General features: G+C 43.4%; 1 protein-coding gene across 1 annotated transcript in view; it reads left to right on the plus strand.

Annotated features, from left to right (window-relative positions):
* Positions 1 to 23290, plus strand: part of DNAJC1 (DnaJ heat shock protein family (Hsp40) member C1) — a 190008-nt gene that overhangs the window by 109421 nt on the left and 57297 nt on the right. The window contains exon 8 of the mRNA XM_019532204.1: positions 6446 to 6606. Coding sequence (XP_019387749.1) covers positions 6446 to 6606 — 161 coding nt within the window. The remainder of the gene's footprint in view (positions 1 to 6445; positions 6607 to 23290) is intronic.

Consider the following 23290-nt stretch of genomic DNA (forward strand, 5'->3'; position numbering starts at 1 on the left):
CACCTGGCTGCAGCAGTCCAGGAATAAAAAAACAAAAAATGCACTAACCAGGAGTATCAGTGGCTGTGGAGGCTAGGGGTGAGAAGCCAGACCCCTGCCCCTTGCTCTCCCTCTCACCTGCCACTCTGCCTGTGCCTGCATTGCCTACGCCCTCCCAACCTTCTGCTGTAGCTATGGTCCAGTTCTGGGACACTCAGCAACAGTGGTGGCCCCAGCCTGGCCAGGGAGAAGTGGTGGCAGCTTCTGGCCAGACAAGGTCAAGGCTGCAAGGATTGGATCCAGAGCAGAAGGTAAAGGGAAGAGGAACAGGCACAGGTACAGGGGGCAAAGGGTGGGGGATAAGGCTGCAGGTTCCCCCACCCCTCAAGTCTCCCTCCATGTTCCTTCTGGCTGTGTGCCCCCAAATCCCCCTCCCCCAAACAAGCTATTCAAGCCCAGGGGTCCCAGGGCCAAAGATGGAGCTGAGGCACTGCCTGACCCAGGCAGATTCTCAAATATAAGGCAATGGTGAAGGGGGGACTCATCTTGGATTTGAGTCAATACAGTACTTCTGTAAAACTGGTGAAAACTTTAATTAGCATTGGCCATAATTCTAATTCTTTTGGAACCCCACTGGAAACACTCCATTGAGTGAATCCCCACTGATTACATTTTGCTATTTGTTAGTTTTGGTTTTTTTAATCCATTAAACATTTGATTTGTTGATACTTTTTAATACTAATTTTTTGATCATGTTACACTGGTACCATGTCAAATACCAACAAAGTCTGAATATGTTAGATTTACACAAATGACGTTATCAGTCGCACTGAAATCTTATCAAAGACTGAACTCGTATTTCTGTAACAAGACCTATATTCCTTAAAACTATTTCACACGTTGGTTGGGTTGCTGGTTTGTGTGCATTTTCTGAAGGGCTTTTAAAAACTAAGCATTCAGAATCCAAGACATACAAATAGGAGATTTAATTTACATCATGCTAGTGCCTAGAGATCAAAGTCGTAGACTGGGGCATCAAACTTATCTGGTCCTATGGGCTGGTTGAGGGCTGCTGGGCTGGTCTGATGGCCCCACTCAACCATGCTGGAGGCAGCATGCAGGGCCGGTTTGATGGGGTGCCATGGAAGCTGCTTCTGTGCCGTGTGCAATGCACATCTGGCCCTAGTTTGGGGCTTGCACGATAGGTGGCATGTGAGGTGGACTTGGTGCCACAGGGGCTGCTCATGACCCAGTGACTGGCACAGGGCTTGTGCTACATGCTGCATCTCACTGGACCACTCCTGGGTCCTGGCTCTGGAGCTAAACCAAATCAGGTTACATGTGCATATTGGAGCCAGGGACAGTCTTGTGGGGTGTTGCATGAATCATGTGCCCAGTTCCAGCCCTGCGTATAGTTCCTGCACTGACAGGTCCAGTTTGTGCACCACTGGCAGCACAAACCCTGGCGTGGGGCCAGCACAGGCTGGATCAGACAAGGATTGGCAAGGCTCGTGGTGGAGCGGCTGGTCCCAGACCAGTCTTGGAATTCACACAGTGTCTGCTTTGTATCATGGGAAAAAATGTATAATTCAGAAAAATGGAAAATCATGAGGAGAGAGAATCTTTGTTTATGAAGTTTATTTGAAAAGTTATCCTTGCTATGGGAAGGTGGAGCAGGACCTTGCCTCCCAACCCCTCCCTTTTAGATTGAAGCTTAAAATTGCAAAAATTTGATATTATAGGTCTGCAGACTTAAGAGAAAATTCCCCTGACCTTCAGAAAATTCTCAAATAAGGCTTTTAAAAAATGAAGATATCTTTTTTGCTTATCACAAATTTTGATGATATTCTGTTCTTGTACTTGATTTTTCTTTAAAATAAGGCTATTTTAAATGTTCAGATGTTCATTTAGTGGCACAATGGGATCTGATCCATGATCCCAGTAATCCCATAATAATGTTTTGGGGATGGGGAATTGGATCCCAATTGCACCCTACTTGACAGTGCAGGGGCAGCCTGGGAACATGATCGTGGTTTCTTCCTTCACTGTCAAGTTAAAAGCCAGATGCCTAACAAATGGATGCTCATCAGCTGTTTTCTGGGCCACATTGAGGCTCTAAACAGACTCGGGGCAGTCCCCAGAGCTGGCCGACAGTCAGCTGATCGTGGCTTATTTCCCATTATACTGCACCATTAATTGCCTGAATGTGTGGTTAGGTTACTATTTAAGATGCAAGTAACTAATGTCTGCCAGGGTCCTAAGTTTTTAATCTGTTTGGATAATGCTTTTCACACATACTGTACTGTATTTACCTGAATATAAGACATCTCCTCCAGTAATTAGATTCTATATAGGGAAAATCTCATATTATGAAAGCCTGAATCTATTTGTCTGTAATGTTTTATTTGTGCTCTGATTGGCTGACAAACAGCCAATCAGATCGTGAAGAAACATTCTTTGCCAAAGAATTGTAACATTGTATCGCTTGTAACCTAGTCGCGTTCCCCTCCTCTCCCCCATTCCTCGATTGTTAGTCCCTCGGTCGGGCACTTTGTATTTCCATCTCAGCTTTGTCATCTTTTTTTCTGGATTCCCCAAAACATCTACTAATAAAAGTATTTTTGGCACCAAGGGGAGGGTGTCAGAGCTGGCCCTGGCTCTCCCGATGCCAGCCTGGTATTGCAGTACCTCCAGGTTTGGGGCCAGTTCCCAGTGGAGGGAAGACCTGCCCCTTCTAATAATAATTAACAAAAAGGGGGGAAAGACTTTCCATTAGTATGTTTACCCAGCATGGGTTATGTGGTTTATAGTCATGCTCGGTGTTGGCTACATATAATCAACTTCATAGTAGGTGTCTATTTCTTGAGCACATGCTACTTTTGGCAGCAGTTTAATGATAGTGTAATTAATAAAGTTTCCTTGTATGTGAATGGAAGATGAGGAGCTTTTTTTCCTGTGCTGATTGGGAGGGAAAAAGCTTTATTTTATAATAGAATAAATATGGTGTATATTATGAACTAAGAGTCAAAACCTGTACAAGTTGGTATTAAGAAAACTGGTATTTAGGGAAAAAAAAAACAGTGATAATAGATGATTTACTTCTCCTCCATTGAGGCAAGCCTTAACCAAGATTTTTTTTTTTTTTTTTTAACATTGCACTCTTTAGTGTGAACAACTGTAGTTCTTGTTAAGGTTATTTGATACCTAAATATCTTACTTGTGAACAGGATCAGTTTATTAAGGTTGCTTAAAGGCATTTATTTCTACCAGAAGAAACTTCTTCCAGTAGAAAAATAGCCTGGGAGTTGGACTCTACAGACATTCTTCCAGCCCCATGGCTAGAGGGCTTCTCAGGCAAGCTGTCCAGTTAGGAGACAATGGAAAGCTACTCCCTGGGCCATCTCTGCCTTTGGGAGACCCTCATTTGACAGCCTGCTTTCTTCCCTGCCAGTGAAAGGAGCAGGCTGTCAAGTTACTGTTGGCAGCTGCTGAAAAACAGCAGCTGCCCAAGACATCCAGCGAGGGTTCGAGCTCCAGGAGAATGCCGCCCCCCCAGCATGAGGGAGCCAGCGGGAGGACCAAGGAGCCCCAGGTCTGGGAGACTTTGTTAAAGTCATGCCATCCCTCAGCTGGGTGGTGAGGATGGCAAGAGGAAACGGGTAAATCCACCTACATCTTCCCAAAGCTGGGGACTGTCTGGTTTGAGGAAGGGGCTGGCAGTGGTGGTTGCTGCTTGCCTCACCTCCCAGTCTATGGGAGGGGGAAAGCAGCTGCCACCCATGCCTTTTCAAGACCAGGATGAGCCCAATCATGGGAAGGCAAGGAGCCTTTTCCTTAGCGCCATGCCTCTTGGTCCCTAGGAAGAGAGAGAGGCTTGGGGGAAGTGTGCAGATGTTCAGTGTCCCATGAGTGATTTAATCCTGGTAGTTGCCAAGTCGTTTTTTTCCTGGAGTGTCTGTATTTCCTCCTGGAGAAAGCTTGCATGTCTGCACACGTGACTTCTACCAGCGATTTGGTACAAACTGGTCTCGGTCTCCAATAACTATCCCCACAGTGTTGGGGAACGGCCTTTGAAATCTGACCTTATGTTCTCTTACCTGCATTTGTATTAGGATTATGCAAGGCTGTCTATAGATCAAAAAAAGCAGTTGAGGGCTAAAGGAATATATATTAAAAAACAAAACAACAAAAAAACCTTTCCAAAGGGTTCTTAAACCTCTTTAAGATGATGAATGGGCATATGACTAAAAATAGGCCTGGGAGAAGTCTGTAATAATTACTAATAAGCATGTTTCTACTCTGAATGTAGGTTGGAGTGGGGAAGCAGGGAGATGGGGGGAGAGGATGTTAGAATGTCAAGTTCTGTATTTACTGATTCAGTGGTTCAGTACAAAAAGTGCTAAGAGGTTATCTAGATCTAGATATATATACAGATTTAGTTATCATCTAGATCTAGATAACCTCTTAGCACTTTTTGTTCTGAACCACTGAATCAGTATTTTTTTTTTTTTTTAATATAGCCACTGCAAACTTAATGCAGGATCTGAAAGTTAACCTCTGGGGTCTTCCCATTTTGTATCATTACAAGTGACAAAGATTCTCAATAAAGCCTTCAGTTACATTTGTACAACCACTTTGTCTTCTAGTGATTTTTTTTTAATCTATTTTACAGAAGGAAGCAAACAACTGTTGGTGATGCTCACGAAGTGATAGTATTCTGTTTATTTTGTTTTATCTGTGTTGTCATCACCAAGGAGCCAAATAGTAGTAAAAATTTATATTGATCCCAAATTAATCCACTGTAACTCTGAGTATACACAAAGATGTTGTTTCTGCATAGGTACTTTTCAAGATGGAAATGAACTTTATTATGAATGGAAATAAGGGTAACTTATAAATATTCTAGTATCCTTTGACGTTCATATGTTTTCTTTTAGTAACTGATGGTTAAAATCAGCTTTACATTTACAATCTTAACTCTCACCCATAAGATATTCTTTTCATAATATATTTCACAAAGGTATATAATTTTAGAGGACGCAAAGCATGCAAATTAATGGTGTATATGTTGAAAGTATTTCTAAGTTATGACTTGAGGGTGGAGTTTAACTTTACTGCATTGTTTAAAGTGACTTTTTGTACCTCCATTTTTAGTAAACAAATAATGCAATATTAAGTTTCATCCTGGTTTAAAAAAAAAAAAGTTTGTTTAAATATTTTTATTTATTTATTTATTTATTCACTTTGTATTTTTCTATGAGCACATTTGCCTTGCATTTTGCAGAAATGCCATAGGAACTCCCAGAGCATACTAAGTTTTTCACAAACAGAGATTAATTTCCTAAACATATTTTTAAATTTCAAGCAGGTTTACTTGTCACAAAACAGTTCTCCTAACTAAGTATACTTAAATGCTTAGATTATCTATTAATGCTTTATCTATTAATTTTAAAACTTAAATGTTTTGTGTGCCAATTTCTTCTTGTGTTTTTAAAGAATTTTGATCCCTAATGATCATCATAAAAATGTTTTTGCTCCATGTATTGTATTCTATAATCTCAGTTTTTTTTAAGAGTTTCTATAAAAGCCTTGCCTGGTACATAAAATATTTCATAGTGCCTTCCCTGTACTTTTAAGAATCTCTCTACAGCAGGGTAATGTCTCTTTTGTAGATTTCCTAAGGCTTGCTTGAGAAAAACAAAAAAGCATTCCTCTTACGGTACTCAGGAACTCTGAAGAAAAGAATTTAAAATAGCCATCTGCCATGGGCTTGACACCATCCTATGAACATATCCTGCTTGGGCTTGAGCAAATCCTGTCAACTTCATTCACAGTGGTGGGGGAAGGGGTCTGTTGGTTAACTGTGGACAGACTTCTCTCCTCTTCCTCTACAAAATTTTACAAATTCAAAATTGCAACAGTTTACTTATGAGATGTTTGGCATCTGAATTTCAGAGGTGATGAGCATGTCTAACTGGAGCTGAAGAGCAGTATGCTCTCCCAATAAAGCAATTGATCCAATAAGAGATATCACAAAGAATCCCCGATTCTCCATATGAGCTGAAGTGCTCATCATCTGTGCAAATAGGCCTGGACATCTACATCAGCCTAATGCTTTAGATGTTAAGACTAAGCTAATTCTAAACTAGAGAACTTAAGAAAAAATTGCTACACATCAGCCCGAAGTTTTTTGCTTTTTGAAGGTTTTTTGCACAGAACAGCATAGGGTTAGGGAAGTAAAAACAGGCCTGTAAGTCACCTCTTTGCTTCACCTTGATTCCAGTCAGGGTTATTCTAATGCGTGAAATTAGGAAATGTATGAAACCTTTGTGTTTCTTCTCTCCCTCTCCATCTCATTTTATAACTGACAGTCTTAAGTTGGCTTTAACAATGGGGAAGCTAATAGCACCTGTAAGTCATGTTTCTAGGTAATGCTAGTAAGAGATTATTTCTCTTTATTTTGTAGAGGAAAAGAAGCCTAAAATCAAGAAGCCAAAATCTGAATTCCCTATATACACAGCTTCAGAATCCAGTGCATATGTACCATCTTATGACCATGGAACTTCTATTGAAGAGATTGAGGAACAGGTGGATGATTGGTTGGAAAACAGAACACACAAAAAAAAGGCAGGTTGAATTTTTCCTTTTGCATTTTCATAAGAATATTTAAATATTATTGTAATTGTAGCATTGTATTTAAATATTATCTTACATGGTCTTACTATATAGCATATAGTTATGCCACCATTATTATACATATGCTACCAGATTCAAGGGAACTATTATTTTTCAGTCTGAGAACATAATCACAATATTTTCTTTTTGAGAACTTGATTCTGTCAGAAATTCAACCTTAGTTATAGATAGATACTATTGTTGTAATGGCATGTATGGAGTTCATCAAAAGCATATACAAGCTTTAGCTTTATTTAATAAGACTCTTTCCATTAGAAAATAATAGAATGAATTGGAATCAAGTTATGTTGTGTGCTGTAGCTTGCTCCTATCTTGCAAATAACTACAGAAGTTACTATTCTCTTGCTTACAAATGCCTTGTCTGTGCAATTTTGTAATGCTTTAAACAGTAGCACTGGTTGTGGCTGCACAAGCACCCTTTAAACCAGTGGGATGAACAGCCTCTGTGTGGCATATAGCAGATCAGGAAGAGGGCAGGGAGCAAAAAGCAGAGCAGCAGATGAGTCAGGAGAAGGGGATCAGAGTTTCACTTGGTGAAAGGGTGATGCTTAATTTGGGGTATACCTGCTAAAAAGGCTTAAAGTTAACTCCCTTCGCCCCTTCTCTAAATAAGGTAGGATAATTATGACCTGGGCATCACTTTGAGGTGTGATGCCTGTAATTCTTTTTGTGATTGAACACAGAGGGCTTGTAAAGGCTATTTTGAAATAATTTCTGGCAGAGAAGTCTATGTAGAGTATATCTGACTCTGAGGTACTCCCTCAGCAGTAGCCTCTTTCTGCTTCAAAGCCAGTTTCAACAAGTGTCCAGGATAAAAGAAATGCATGCTACTTGGGGGGAATAAGAAATCTGCTGGCTCAGAGACCTCATGCTGCTAACAAACACTGAATCTTGTCGACTCTGCTTGGGTCAGTCATTGGCTCCTGCTGCCTAAAGCAGGAAGGAAGGTACAAAGATCTTTACTCAGGTCCTGACACCAATTACTGTCTCTGGTTATCTGCCAAGAAGGAGGCTGGGAATCGTTACACATCATTTGAGCTGTTTTTTTTCAAAACCATACGTGTCCTGTGAGGTTTTTGGTCTTGTGGGTCACTTTCCTTAGCATCTGTACTACATTTTATGCTTTTGCTGACTGCATCGCCTTCCTATATCCCCCTACTGACAACCTTCAGTTGTCAGTACCATATACATTAGACTGCTCAATATCACATTTGAATATAAATATATTTGAAGAACTAGTAGCAGTACTGGTGGTTACAGTATTGATAATATTGATAATACTGCCTTTTTTGTCCACTAAGATGTTTTCACAACTCTTGTAGATCTTACAGATTCTTGGGAACTAGAGTTCCGTTACTGGATGCAGAGGTGTAACAATGCAGCCAAGTGCTTGAAGCAGCTGCAACATAATGAGTTCTACAGCAACTTCTGAATGCTGTTGTGCTGCCACAGCAGTTGTGCAACTCCAGCGGCAGCTATTCACTCCTCCCCCTTTTTTCCCTCTACTATCGGACAGTTGTCCCATTGCTCTGTCCTACTTATGCTGCTGGCTGGATGTTTTTAACTAGGCTTCTCAGTGCTAGGGCAAAATCAAGAGAAATGATTCTGCTGCTTTATTTAGCACCGGTGAGGCATCACTTAGAGTCCTGTGTCCAGTTTTGGGCCCTGTAGTTCAAGGAAGATGTGAACAGATCAGGGAGAGTCTAATGGAGAGCAATAAACGTAATTAGAGGTTGGAAAACATGACTTGCGAGAATAGGCTGAAAGGCCTAGGATTGTGTAGTTTGGAAAAGAGAGTACTGAGGGGAGTTCTTCCGATACCTGAAGGGCAATTAGAGAGGATTGAGATGGGCTTTTCTCTGTGGCTGTAGCAGATGAGACTAAGAGCCAGGGACTCAAACTGCAGCAGAGGAAATTTAGATTGAAGAATTTTCTGACTATGAGGATGGTCATGGTCCCTATTCCTGTTGGAACAGGCTACCTACAGAGGTGGTAGAATCTCCATCCCTGGAAAGTTTCAAGAGCAGTTTAGATGGCGCTTGACTGGGGTGGTTTAGTTAAGAGTGATCTCACATTGAACAGGGGATGAACATGATCTCATGAGGTCCCTTCCAGACCTATGATAGATCAACATGCATGTGCACGCACGTGTTTCCTTTGCTTTATGCTGTACATGCGTTCCTGGAAAACAGTGTATAACTCAAGTTCTCATAAAGGGAACCTACTTTACAATGTAACAAATAGGGATATGTTCCAAGACCTCAACTGTACTGACCCCCAGACCATTTCTACCACTTTTACAAGACAATTTTGCTACTCACCAACAGCAGACAGTACACACAAGCACAGGGCTGTATTATAATGGGGATGGCAACCACAGAAACGTTGGAGACAATGAGCAAGGAGCATGGATCCACACAGGAGGCTATATGTTGGTGTGCGTCACTCCCACAATGCATTGCACAAAGCAACTGACTGCAGGCTTCCATTGCACTGATCACATAAGAGTGAATTTACATTGCATATAATGAATTTTTAGTATAAAAAGGGTCATTGCATAAGAGCAAATTCGCTCATACAGAACTTTGTTTTAGCTAGTCGCTATCTGTAATGTAAAATCTGAAGCTCGCCTAGTTCCTGTACCTCAGGATTTGGATCAGGGCTATCCAGCTGGCAGGCTGCATGCAGCCTCTGAGGAATTAACATGCACTCCCTGGGCGCTCGGGGCTCCCCTTCTCTCCCCTCAACTTCTTCTACATGCTGTTGCTGGGGGGGCGGTTGTCATGGCATGGTGAGTGAGGCACATCCTTCAGTGTTGGGGGAATTGGCACCTAAGAGCTTGCACAGTGTGCTGCTACAGTATAGCCATGGGGAAAACCAAACCTCATCTTAAAATTAAGTATCAGACTGCTCCAGCTGGGAGCTGTGGGGAGTGGCTATGCAGGAGCTCCTGGTGTGGACAGTGACAGTGGCAAATGGATTCCTTCCCTGTCCAGCTCCCTGCCAGCAAGAGAGACTGTGGAGGGTGGGGAGAGGAGCTGGTCAGGGAGCAGACTGTGGGAAGGAGGAATCTGAATGTTTCTGCTGTTGCTGTCCCTGGCTGAGCTGGGCTTACTGCATGGCTGCTTCCTACGTCTCCTAGCTGGAGCAGTCCAACATCAGTCGGTTAAGTTGGGGTGAGAGGGAGGAGAAGAGGATTCTATGTGCTGTCTCCAGCCAAGCTGGTCTCCCTGCAGCATTGGGTAGGAGTAGGTCAGGAGCAGCTTTGGGGCTTCCTCTGTGTCCAAGTTGGCTAGGGACAGTGGGTGAGGGGGAGGTGTGATGGGGGGCAATAAGAAGGAAAAAGAGAAGGCACAGGCAGCAGGTGATGGCAGAGGCAGAAGCCAGGGTATGCACGTAAGTGGTGGGGGTCAGACTGCCCATGCCTCTTGCCTATTCACTACCTGCCCTCCTGTTCCTGCTTTCCCATCCACTCATTCCCCTGCTGCTGCTGCTTTCCTGCATTTATAACATTTATAATTTTCCATGTCTAGAATCTAATTATTGGTGGGTTGTATTCAATTCAAGGCCATCTTGGATTTGTGTAAATACGGTATGTGTACAAAGTAAAATACCTAGAATGCGTCATAGCTGTTTATCTCATTTCTGTGATAATGCTTACAAGTCAGGAAGTGAACCTGTCACTCCATACTTTTGACTGTACTTCTGTTTTCCAGGAAAATGATACTGAAGTTGTTAAGAAATTACATTAGTACTGTAACTATAGATAGTTAAAACAACTTCTGAAACTTCTTGATATTTACTTAATTATGGGATAGACATAAAGTATAATGTATATCTATTTAGATGCTGCTGCTTTTGCATTAGTATTTAGTTCTGAAATGGCATGTGTTTATTTGTATTGAACTCTTATCTCAACTCTTGTTTTAATATATCTGAACCTCATAAAAAAGCTGATACTCAGAAGTGGATTTGCCTATTGGGTTTTATAACCCTATTTGTAGATGTGTAATAAAACAGCTTTAATATGCATGGTACATTTGCATCCAATTCTATTACCATGAACATTCATGGAAGAGATCACTGTTGATAATATTGTAACAGCAGATTGTTGTCATAGTAACTGACTATTTTGATAAAAGGCTAGGGGTAGACTTTATTTGCATAACAGTTATTTAAGCTCTTGTTAAATTTTTTTCAGTCACAAAGGAAATTAAGGACTTTTCCCTGCCAATGAACTTCAGTTATTTAGATTGTAAGGTACTCCAGTCTTGTACAGCCCGAAGTGTTCTGATACTAAAATTAAACATCTACATAATAGCAATAGAAATATTAAGCACAAATTGGCTGTTTGTTTATGCAGGCCAGTTGGGAAATAGATTTTAATTCTGTCTTGAAAAACTACTGACTTAGAGGGAAAGAAGGAAGAAAGGTCTCAGATGTCTTACAGAACAACTTGGTAACTAGGCTTCTTACAACCTAGATGTCAACTGCAAAGCTAGTATAAGAGAAATTTGTAGGTGAAAGTTATATGCAGGTTTAGTCCGGAAACTGAAACTTGATGTACATTCAGTACAGTTCAGTAAAGTAAAATGTACAAGTCACATAAACCAAAAAAGCAAGCAGTATGCAGCTAAATGTGTGTTCTTAATGCATAGCATTCTGAAGCATTCTTTAATAAGAATTCAGTCATTTTCACCTATTACTGTTACGGTTTTAGGAGGAAGTTTTCTTAAAACGGAAATGCTTTCATTTTTAGGCATGTTGCAGGAGCATGCAAATTCTCCAATCAGAATCAGTGTCCACATTTTGCTAGGCACTGTAGATGTGTATCAAGATATGGTTCTTGCACTGAACATCTTATAATTCAAGAAGACAAGTGACATGTAGAGAGTGGAGATAGAGGAATACAGTGAAATATATGCAAATCTAATGTAATTACCATTTTAAATATTGAAGGATTTTAAAATTAAAAACAGTAAATGTCATCTGCTGCTGCCTGACTCTCAGTTTAGCTTTTATTAATGGACTGATTTCTTATAGATGTAGCTGAAATGAGGCTTGAATGGGGGATGTGAAGGAGGACAGGGTAGTGGCCTTAGGAATCACTTTTGGGAATCTGAAGAGGCAGTATGGAAAAGGACATAAAGACATTTGTATGAAAATCTGGCAACTGGGCAGGTTGGATGAAGAGGCAAGGGGTACTTTTTCATTTTGCTGGCTTAAAGGCTAAGCAGTCCAAGAGTCTCTTGTTTTCTGTCTATGACCACCCTTATGCATCTTGAAGGATGTGCCTGGCCAGCCAGTGTTTGGATTTTTTTTGTCTTATGATGATGATAAAGAGAAGACCGTCTGGGTAATCATCATCACTCTTACAGTTGTTTCACTGTCCTTCACTCTGTTTCTTATACACAGACATTACAAAAGATTTTGTATTGTACTCTGCATTTACACATAGCTCTTTTCTACTTTATCATTCTTTGCATTAAGTAGTATGAAAAAATACATTCAAAAGGCAAGACCTGGTTATAACAGGAGACTTAAACTACCTGAATATTTTATTTCATTTTTAGACTTGTAGCTCTCCCTCCCTCAAAAAGGCTTAAGGCAGCTTACAATAAAACCAAGCAAAATTTTATTACTTGAAAATTAGAAAGAAATGGTATATGTGCCTTTTGCTTCACTCTAGTTATTTTTAACTAAATTCTTAAAACAGTATTAGCCAGAAAAGAATAGAATCACAGGCCAAAATATGAAAATAACATGTTAAAGAGTATTTAGATAAATTTGAGGTATTTAAGTCAGTAGAGCTGGTAACACTTGCTTAAGGAACTAAAGGGCACTTCCTGCATCATTAGCAATTATTTTTGAGAGCTCAAGGAGAAAGAGTGTGGTCTCAGAGGGTTAGGAGAAGGCAGACCTAGTATCTGCCTTTAAAAAAGGGAAAAATAGGAATTGGGCTGGGGATTTATAGAAATGTGACAACCATAAAGTTGCTGGAACAAATTATTAAGTGGTTTGTCAGTATATAAGGAATAAAAAGGTAGTAAAAAACAGCCACCATTGGTTTAAGAATGGATCACGTAAAATCTATTTTTTTTTCTTTGACAGGGTAACTGACCTGTTGAATGGTGGTAGCAGCACATGTGGCATATGTTAATTGCTTTTGACACAGAGCTACACACATTCTTGTAACCAAACTAAGGAGGCATGGTCTGTAAATTATAGTAAATTGGTGTATGCATCTGGTTGAAAATCTAGTTTGCTGTCAGGGTGGGAGTATATATCAGTTGTAGTATCATAGAGGTCTTCCCTCAGTCTGGTTCTAGTTGATATTCTTATTAATGAATTACATAATGGAATAAAGAGTATGCATAAAAAGCAAATCTCATTTAAGAGTAAAAAAAGCAAGTGTATAAGAGGTAAGATGGAGTTCTGTGGAGTCTGATGGTTGTGAGACTTCAAATGAATAGTGTATTCTGCTTTGGCATCACACTTTAAGAAAAGTTGTAAAGAACTGGAAAGAATTTAAAGTACAACAATAAATCTAAGAAAAAGTTTAGAAAACATGATCTATGAAGAAAGGTTCAAACAACAGAGTTTGTTCTTGAAAAGATTATATTAATGGTTGGCTAACAGTCGCAAATGATTGTTACAAAGAGGACAGTTTATCCCTTGTTCTCCATGACTACCAAAACTAGGACTAAGAAGTACTCAATTTAATTTGTAGCAACAGAGATTTGTATGAGATATCCACAAGTACCTTCTAGCTTTAAAGATAAACACTGCAGGATGGTACCAGGAAAGGTGTGGATTCGTTGTCACTGGACATTTTAAACGTCGGGCTAGACAAACATTTGTCAGGTAAAGTTGAGGTACACTTGCCTCAGAAAAGGAGGATAGGTTACATGAGTTCTTTAGATTTCTCATAGCTTTGAATTTCTAAGATTCTGTGAAGTACAGGGAAGGAACTCACTACGTCTCAGTATGGAAGGTACAGTGCACAAGCTAGTCTCTCTTTTCTGGTTCAGTACAGAAAACAGGTATGACGTGAAACCTTAACTAAACATTTTCAGTTTCTTTGGTTTTTGCTGTATGTTATGGAAAACTGAAATGGTGCAGGGATTTCTTAGATTTAAATCTTCAAAGACATACATGGGATATTATTTTGAAGCTATTACCTAGAGCTACTTTATTGAAAAATAATTAAGTGTTTGTCTACTTGCACATTCATGCCTTGAGCGTATGTGCACCTCAAACCCTTTAGCTTTATAGACTTTTGTGCGTTAGTAGCATCCTTGTAGTGTGTTATGTACCTTGTCCCTCTTCATGCTCCTTTCTAAAGGTGTCAAGAACAGTACATGCTTCCTATTCCTCAGTTCCTCTCAACAGCCATGGCTTAAGGAGGAGCACTTTTTCTGTTGGTTAGGATCTGCTTGGCATGAAGCTCATCTACCTTCAAACTTGTTTTGGGGGGGGGGTATTTTTTTCTGGACTTGGAAGTGATTTTTATCTTTCCCACCTTTCTTAAGTTTTTGGAGTCCATTCTTCCCCCATTTCATTTAAATATACATCATGCTGCACCCTGACTTAAGGCCCTCTTTCTTTTTTGACTTTGTACATTTTTTTTCTTTCCTTTTTTTTTGGTCTGCACCTGTCAACAAACATATCTCTAGCATTTAAACTGTCTTATATGTGTGAGGGGCATGCAAAGTGCTTTGTTACTTGGAAAGTCCAGTATTCTTGGGAAGTGGTCCATTTGCAAATCTTTTCACACTCTGCCAAGACTAGGAAGTAAAGCAGGGTTGAGATACAGTCCAGGTAAGTCCATTGGGTTGGTCTCTGACCCTAGGTTTCAGGACTCTTAAGGGTGTTACTTCATTTTCAAGGATGCCTTGGCCATTTTGATGGTGCTGAAAAAGACCTCTGTGGAATGAAAATTTAGAGGTAGTCCAAGAAGTCGTCCCACTCCCTAGGTTCTAGGTGAATGGTTCAATTTACTATCCCTTCAGTCTTTCCATTCTAATACCTTGCATCCCTGAATTAATCTTTTCAAAGTCATGGTGGGTTTCTGCTATAGTCAACCAGACCCAGGGGATGAGGTGGATGAAGCTTTCTTCAAACAGCTAATGCAAATTTCCCAGTCATGGGCCCTGGTTCTCGTGGGAGACTTCTATCATACTGACATCTGCAGGGAGAGCAGTACAGCAGTGCACAGGCAATCTAGGAAGTTTTTGGAGAACGTTGCAGATACCTTCTTGGTGCAAGTGTTGAAGAGGCCAGCTAGGGACCATTTTCTTCTTGACCTGCTGCTCACAAACTGGAAAGAATTGGTGGGGAATGTAGTAAGTAGTGGATGGCAACTTGGGCAGCAGCGATCACAAGATGATTGAGTTCAGGATCCTAAGGAAAGGAAGGATGGAGAGCAGCAGAGTAAGGACCCTGGACTTCAGAAAAGCAGACTTTGACTCACTCATGGAACTGATGGGCAGGATCCCCTGGGAGGCCAGTTTGAGAGGGACAGGAATCCAGGATAGCTGGGTGGGTGCACTTTAAAGAAACCTTACTGAGGGTGCAGGAACAAATCATCTTGATCTGCAGGAAGACTAGCAAGTATGGTAGCAGACCAGCTTGGCTTAGCAGGGAACTCTTCAGTGGGCTAAAATACAAAAAGGAAGCTTATAAGAAGTGGAAACTTGGACAAACAGCTAGGGAGGAGTATAAGACTATTGCTTGGGCATGTAGGGATTAAATCAGGAAGGCCAAAGCACAATTGGAGTTGCAGCTAGCAAAGGACATGAAGGGTAACGGAAAGGGTTTCTACAAGTATGTCAGTAACAAGAGGAAGATCAGGGAATGTGTTAGACCTTTACTACCTTGTTTCCCAACCGGTATACTGCGGCACACTGTGCCATCAGACATGAGCAGTTGTGCTGTGGAATTTTGGAAAAGTCGCAGAAATAAATGAATAAATGAATGCTTTGTCTGTAACGCTCTTGGGGGCATGGCTCCTGGCAGGGTGTGGCTCTAGCCAGTGCTGCACGCAGGGCGGTAGGTGGTAGCAGTGGCCATATTATCTGTTGGGAGCTGAGGGAGGGAGCAGCGTGCCACAATTTTTTTTATTTGTGTGTGTCATGGGACAGAAAAGGTTTGGAAATGCTGCTTTACTAAATGAAGGAGGCAACCTTGTTACAGAAGATGCAGAAAAGGCTCAAGTAATCAATGTCTTTCTTACCTCAGTCTTCACAGGCAAGGTCAGATTCCAGATTTCTGCACCTGGCAGCAGGGTTTGAGGAGGAGGTGAGCAGCCAACAGTGAAAGAACAGGTTAGGGACTATTTAGAAAAGCTGTATGTGTACAAGTCCATAGGTCTGAATGGATACACCCGAGGGTGCTGAGGGAGTTGGCTGATCTGATTGCAGAGCCACTGGCCATCATCTTGGAAAACTTGTGGCGATTGGGGGAGAGGTCCCAGATGATTGGAAAAGGCTAAATATAGTGCACATCTTTAAGAAAGTGAAGAAGGAGCATCCGGGGAACTACAGACTAGACAGCCTCATCTCAGTCCCTGGAAAGATCACGGATCACGTCCTTAAAGGAATCCATATCTAAGCACATGGAGGAGAAAGTGATTAGGAACAGTCAGCATAGATTTACCAAAGGCAAGTCATGCCTCTGACCAACCTGATTGCCTTCTGTGATGAGATGACTGACTCTGTGTATTCAGGAAGAGCAGTGCTAATGCTATACCTTGACTTTTTGACATGGTCTCTCTCAAGATTCTTTCAGGTAAGCTAAGGAAATATGGGTTGGATGAATGGACTGTAAGGTGGATAGAAAACAGGCTGGGTCATTTGGACTAGTAGTCAGTGGCTCAGTGTCTAGTAGGTCCTGGGGCTGGTTTTGTTCAATATTTTCATCAACAACTTGGAAGATGGGATTGGAGTGCACCCTCAGCAGGTTTGCAGATGACACCAAAGTGAAAGGGTAATAGTAGATACACTGGACAATAGGGCTAGGATTCAGGGAGACCTTGGCAAATTGGAGGATTGGACCAAAAGAAATTTTAGGATGTACAGTAAGGACAAGTGCAAAGTTCTGCACTTGGGACAAGACAATCCTACACACTGGTACAGGCTGTAGACCAACTGGCTAAGCAGCAGCTCTGCAGAAAAGTACCTGGGGTTACAGTGGACAGTAAAGTGGATATGAGTCAACAGCATGCCCTTGTTGCAAAGGAGGTTAACAGCATACTGGGCTCCATTAATAGGAACATTGCTAGCAGATCAAAGGAAGTGTTTCTTCCCTTCTATTCAGCAATGGTAAGACCACATCTGCAGTAGTGTCCAGTTTTGGGGCCCCCACTACAGAAGGGATGCAGACAAATTGGAGAGAGTTCAGTGGAGGGCAGTGAAAATGGTTAGGGGGCTAGGGCACATGACTTGTGAGGAAAGGCTAAGGGAACTCAGCTTGCCTAGTCTGGAGAAGAGAAGATGGGGGATTTGATAGCAGCTTTCAGCTATCTGAAGGGTGCTTACAAACAGGATGGAGCTAGTGTTTTCACTGGCAGCAGATAACAGAACAAGCAGCAGTAGTCTCAAGATGCAGCAAGGGAAGTTTAGGTTAGATATTAGGAACTTTCTCACTAGGAGGGTAGTAAAGTACTGGAACAGGTTACTCAGAGAGTTTGTGGAATCTCCATCCTTGGAGATTTTTAAGACCTGGGTAGACAAAGCTTTGGCTGGGGTGATATAGTTGGGGATGATCTTCCTTTGAGCAGGGGGTTGGACTAAGTGACCTCCTGTGGTCCCTTGCAGCCCTAATTTTCTTTGATACTTTAAAAGGTAACAGAATTTTCCAAATGTGGGGGACTGTAATTACTGTGGCGTGCTGGGAGGGAAACAGCAGTGCACAGGCAACTCAGAAACTTATTGGACCTCACTTTTTGGTTTTGCTGGTAGAGAGGCCAGCTGAAAAAGGAAACCGTTTTTGACTTCTTGCTCAGAAACAGGGTGGAATTTTTTGAGAGAGTGTGGGAAGAAAGCAACTTTGGAGTTCAAGATCCTGTCTCCTTCATTTCATAGTCACTTAGAGGAGGAAGAAAGGAGAGCAGCAGTATAAAGACATTGGACTTCAAAAAGCAGACTTTAATAAACTCAGGGAACTGGCGGGCAGGATCCCCTTGGAGTCAAGTCTGAGGGGAAAAAGGCACAGAAGCAGTGCCTGATGCAGTGGAAGAATGGGAAGTGCTACAGGAGACTGGCCTGGCTAGACAGCAGTCTCCTCAATGACAACTCAGAAAAGAAACCTACAAAAAGTGGGAACTTGATCATATGATTAGAGAAGAGTGACAACTGCATGCAGGGAGAAAATTGGGAAATCCAGTGCACAATTTTAGATGCAGCTGGCAAAGGGACATGCAAGGCAATAAAAAGGTATTCTACAAATATGATTCAAGAGGAAAACCAAAGAAAGCATTAGGTCCCTTACTGAATGCAGAAACCAATCTAGTTATGGGTGATGCAGAGAAGGGTTAAGTTTTTGATGCCATTTTTACTCCAGTCTTCACAAATAGGTTTAGCTACCAGATGAGAAGTACAGTTGGTAGCAAAATGGGAAAGGAAACTAACAGCCTAGAGTTATGGAAGAACAGCTTGGTATTTACTTAAGAGAAGATAGGTACTTTCAAATTGGCAGAGCTTGAATGGGGATGCACCCTAGCATACTGAAGGAATTGGCTAAGGTAATTTCAGAGTCATTGGTTATCCTTTTTGAGAACCCATGGAGGTCATATGAGGTCCAGATGATGGGAAAAGAGCAAGTATAGTGATCCACCTTCAAGAAAGGGAGTAAGAAGGATCAGTAGAATTGAGATCAAGCTGATCTGTAATAGCTTGGAAGATCAAGGGCAGGTCTTCAAGGAATCTATTTTGAAGCACCTGGAAGAGAACAAAGTGATCTCAGGAACAGCTAGCGTAGATTTATCAAGAACAGTTTATGCTAGAGGTGTACTGGTACATCGGTCCCATATTGGACTGGGTACCAATAAAAGGAAAATTAACGTTATCAGGTTTTTTGGGCCAGTATAGTCAATAATGTCACCAATAAATGCCACATGCATGTGCACGCATCTACATGGCCAGCAATGCAGCCAGGCAGCTTGGAGAGCAGCTCTCTGAAGGCAAGTCTCTGGAGGGGAAGTGACTTGGGGGAGAGGAGTGTGAAGTGGGGGTAGTCTGATCCTCCCACAGTGAGGCAGGGGCAGGCACTGCCCAGCCAGGGCAGTGGATTGGGACCCCAGGGCTGGGGCAGGGACTGGGACGGAGTTGTGGGTAGCTTGTCCAGGGGTTGGGGGGCCCCTGGGGGCATTGGGGAGCATGTGCCCCCTGGATTTGTGCATGGGATGGAGGTGGGCTGCCCTCTGCAGGCCAGGGGCAGGGCCAGCCTGTTCCCAGTGTGGGGTAGGAGGCTGGGCTGGGGCTGGGCTCAGAGCAGGCAGAGCGGCGCGGGTTCAGCTGCTTGGATTGAAGCAGGTGGCACTGGGATGGATGACTATGGGGGGGGGCTCAGGCAAATTTTGGGTTGGCTGTAGCCCCCCAAGCTATCCCCCCAGTGCCACGCCTGCTCATGGCACCCTGGTCTGCTGCCTTTCCCTCAGGAGTCCCCTGCTACAGGGTGGGCAGGGGACATGCAGCCAGTGCAGGGCTCCCAAGGAAAGGGCAGCAGAGGGTAGTACCCTGAGCAGGGGTGGCGCTAGGAGTTTGGAGGCTATAGCCACTCCAAAATTCACCCTAGCTTCCTTGTAGCCATCTTTCCCAGTGCCTTCACTGCCCGCCTGCCCACCCCACTCCCACCCACTCTGAGCTCAGCCCTGGCCTAGCCCCAGCCCCACACTGGGAAGAGGCTGGCACTGCCCCTGGCCCTGAGCCTGCAGTGGGCAGTCTGCTTTTATCCTGTGCACAAATCTGGGGGGCATATGCCCACCATGCCTCCCTCAGGGGTGAAAGCAGCAGCAGGGAGCCACCCTCTTCCTCTCTCCCCCCACGTTCACCAGATGAGCCACCTATGGCTTCATCCTGTTCCGTCCTGGTGTCAGGGTCCCATCCACTGCCCTGGTTGGGCAGCACCTGCCCCTGCCCTGCTCCCTCCATCACCATGCAGGCCTTGATCTGCCCTCTCCCACACACTCCTTCCCTCCCCCATGCCCTTTACCCCCACAGGCTTCCCAGCAGGATACTGCTCTCCAAGCTGTAAATTGGCTATCGGATTAGTATCAGCTGATATGGCTGGTTAATAATTGGCTATTAGTATCAGACAAGAACATCTTTATCGGTGCACCCCTAGTTCATACCCAAGCAACGTGATTTCTTTCTGTTTCTAGGTGCAGTCTGTGGATTGGGTGAAGGTAGTGAATGTGTTATCTTGATCTTAACAAGACTTTTTGATGGTGTCCCATGCCATTCTTATTAATACCTGGAGAAATGCAAACTAGATGAAAGTACTGTTAAGATACATAACCGATTCCATCATCATGCTCAACAAGTAGTTATCAATAGCCCCATGCCTAGCTGTGGGGAGGTATCAAGTGAAGTTCCCAGTGGTATGTCTTAGGATTGATATTTTTTTAACATGTTCATTAATAATTTGATGATGGGATTGAGCACATGTTTTAGCAATGTTGTAGATGACACCAAGTTGGGGAGAGTTGCAGACCCTCTGAAGAATAAGACTAGTTTTCAAAATGATTTGGAAAAACTTATGATTGTGTCATAAGATACTGATAATCTTCCCACATTCTAGAACAGTGGTGCTTAATCTCTGGCCCATGTATCATCTGGTCTTCAGGGCTCCCCATGGGTTTGGAAACCTGGTAGTCGGTCGGCAATCCCTTGGAGTCGAGGATGACGTCCGTCAGACTTTATGGGTCCTCAGGTGACTGAGGAGCCTGATTCTGGATACACACATACTGTACTCCGCATACTCCAGAGCCTCCCCATCTATGTAGATGGTGTGAGGGATGTTCAGCTGGCCTGGGGAGGATTAGTGGAGAACATTCATCTTGGCAACGTTCAAAGACAGGCCAAGTCTCTTATACAAAGGTTTGAAGAGATCTAAGGTTGCTCGTACATCCTGTGCAGAGTGAGCCATCACACAGTAATTGTCCACAGACTGAAGGTCATGGATATCCTTGGTGGTGAGGTTCATTTTTGCCCGGAAGTGCCCAAGATTGAAAAGCTTCCTGTCCGGTCAATACTGGATAGTAGATCATCTCGGGTGAAGTGGATGATGATGGTCAGATAGATGGTGAACAGGGTGGGTGGGGGAGATCACGCAACCTTGTTTGACCCCCGTCCAGATCTGAAAGGCGCCGGTTTCAGATCTTCAGTTCAAGACAGTGGTGGTCATATCATCATGCAGGATCCTCAGCATGGTAACAAACTTCAGTAGGCAGCCAAGGTGTTGGAGGATGGTCTACAAGAGCTTCATGATTTAAGGAATCGAATGCCTTGGTCAGGTTAATGAAGGCGAGGAACAGTTCTTGATTTTGCTCCCAACATTTTTTTTTAGATCTGCTTGGCAATGAAAAGCATGTCCAAAGTACCAAAGGATGGTCAGAAGCCACACTGGGTTTCTGGAAGGATCTCCTTGGAGACGGCACAGTGGTGGTTCAAAAGGATGCAAGCCAGGATCTTACAAGCAGTGGACAGAAGGGAAATCCCCCTGTAGTTCCCACAGTCTGATTTGTCCCCTTTCTTGTAGATGGTCATAATGGTCACATTCTTGAGATCCCTGGGGATGTCCTCTTTGTCCCAAAGGCAGAGGATAAGCTGGTTGGAGTAGTGATGTGAGCTGGAAGCCGCCAACGTGGTAGACATCTGCGGGTATACCATCTGACCCACAGGCTTTGTTGGTTTTCATCTGTTGGATGGCCTGCTTCAGCTCTCTGATGGTTGGTGGATCGCCAAGGGAATCCACCACAGTTCATTGTAGGATGGCTTGGAGGGTCTCCTCTGATATGGTGGACTCTTAGTTAAGAAGGAGTTCAAAATGCTCCTTCCAAAACAGACATCGTCCTTGAGGAGCTGGGAGCTGTCCTGCGATTGGAGGAGGTTTTGGCCAATGGAGCAGTGTCCGTAGATTGTTTTGGTAGCCTGGAAGAAGTGACGCATATCATGCTGGCCAGCATAGCCCTGGCTCACGTGTGATTTCTCCACCCACCAGTTGTTCTTCATGTCATGGATGGGTCACTGGACCTCAGCCTTCAGCTGGTGGTACACTGCCATCTTTCGCCGTGTTCCTGGATGGCTTTGCCAGGCAATGAAGGCTGCACGCTTCTGCTCAAGGAGATTGCAGATTTGAGCATTGTTGGTGTCGAACCAGTCCTGGTTCCATCGTGATGCGAACCCAATAGTCTGAGTGCATTCATCTTGGACAGTGGACCTGAGTTGCTCCCAGTGTGCCTGGAGATGGATATGTCATGAGCAGTAGGGACTTGCTCCAGTGCACTGTTTAACTGGACTTGGAACTCCTTTCGCTGTCGAGGGTCCTTCAGAGCTGTGACATTCAGCTGTCTCTGGGCAGCCTTCTGGGCTTTCCAGTATGTTGGTGCCAGGTGGATGTTCATTACTGAGTGCACAAGTCTGTGGTCTGTCCAGCAGTCTTTAGTTCCCTTCATCACCCTCGTGATAAGCACATCCCTCAGATCCTTACCTCGGATGATGATGTAGTCCAAGAGGTGCCAATGCTCTGACCTCGGATGCCTCCACGTGGTCTTGAGCCATTTTTTCTGGTGGAAGATGGTGTTCATCATGACCAAGCCATGTTGGGAGCATTTAGCCAGGAGCAGGATACCGTTGGCATTGGCGTTCCCTACGCCATTCTTGCCGATAGTTCTGCTCCAGATTTTGTGGTCGTGTCTAACCTGGATGTTGAAGTCACCCAGGAGTGCCCCTGGGAATGGAGGAAAGGGAGTTGTTGAGATTGGAGTAGAACCTTTCCTTGACTTCTTCATTGGAATTCAGAGTTGGACCATATCTGCTGATGACAGGGGTGCATTGATTGGCTGAGGTGCAGGTAAAACATCATCAGCCTTTTGTTGACATCCGAAGGGAGTTCAGGGAACACTTCAGCGATCTTGTTCCTGATGGCAAAACCGACTCTGTGGGTACAGGGGTCGTGGTCTGGTTTCCCTCTCCAGAAGAAGGTGTACCCTCTGCTGACCTCCCTCAGCTGTCCCTCCCCAGCGAGCCAGGTTTTGCTGACAGCAGTGATGTGGATGTTGTGCCTTGCTAGCTCCTGAGCCACGATGGCAATTCGCCTTTCCAGGCTATCACTCTTTGGGTGGTCACAGGTTCCAAAGTTTAGCTATTTTTTAATTTTGACTGCAGGAATGGTAATCCTGCTGTGTATAGTTTCCCAGCCAGAAGAGATGGGACAGTCTATTTTTGGGGCACCTTTTCTAGCCTCCTCCCCATCAGGGTGAGCAGAGGATATCCTAAAAAAGACTACTCGGTCATGGATACAGCTGCACCACCAGTGCCCAATGACCATCATGCATCTGCTGCCTATGTGCAGATTCTTGGCTGGGGGCTTCCAGATATGAGATCCCTGCCTC

The sequence above is a fragment of the Crocodylus porosus genome, unplaced genomic scaffold, assembly GCF_001723895.1.
Source record: "Crocodylus porosus isolate Cpor-Errol unplaced genomic scaffold, CroPor_comp1, whole genome shotgun sequence".
Classification (NCBI taxonomy): domain Eukaryota; kingdom Metazoa; phylum Chordata; order Crocodylia; family Crocodylidae; genus Crocodylus; species Crocodylus porosus.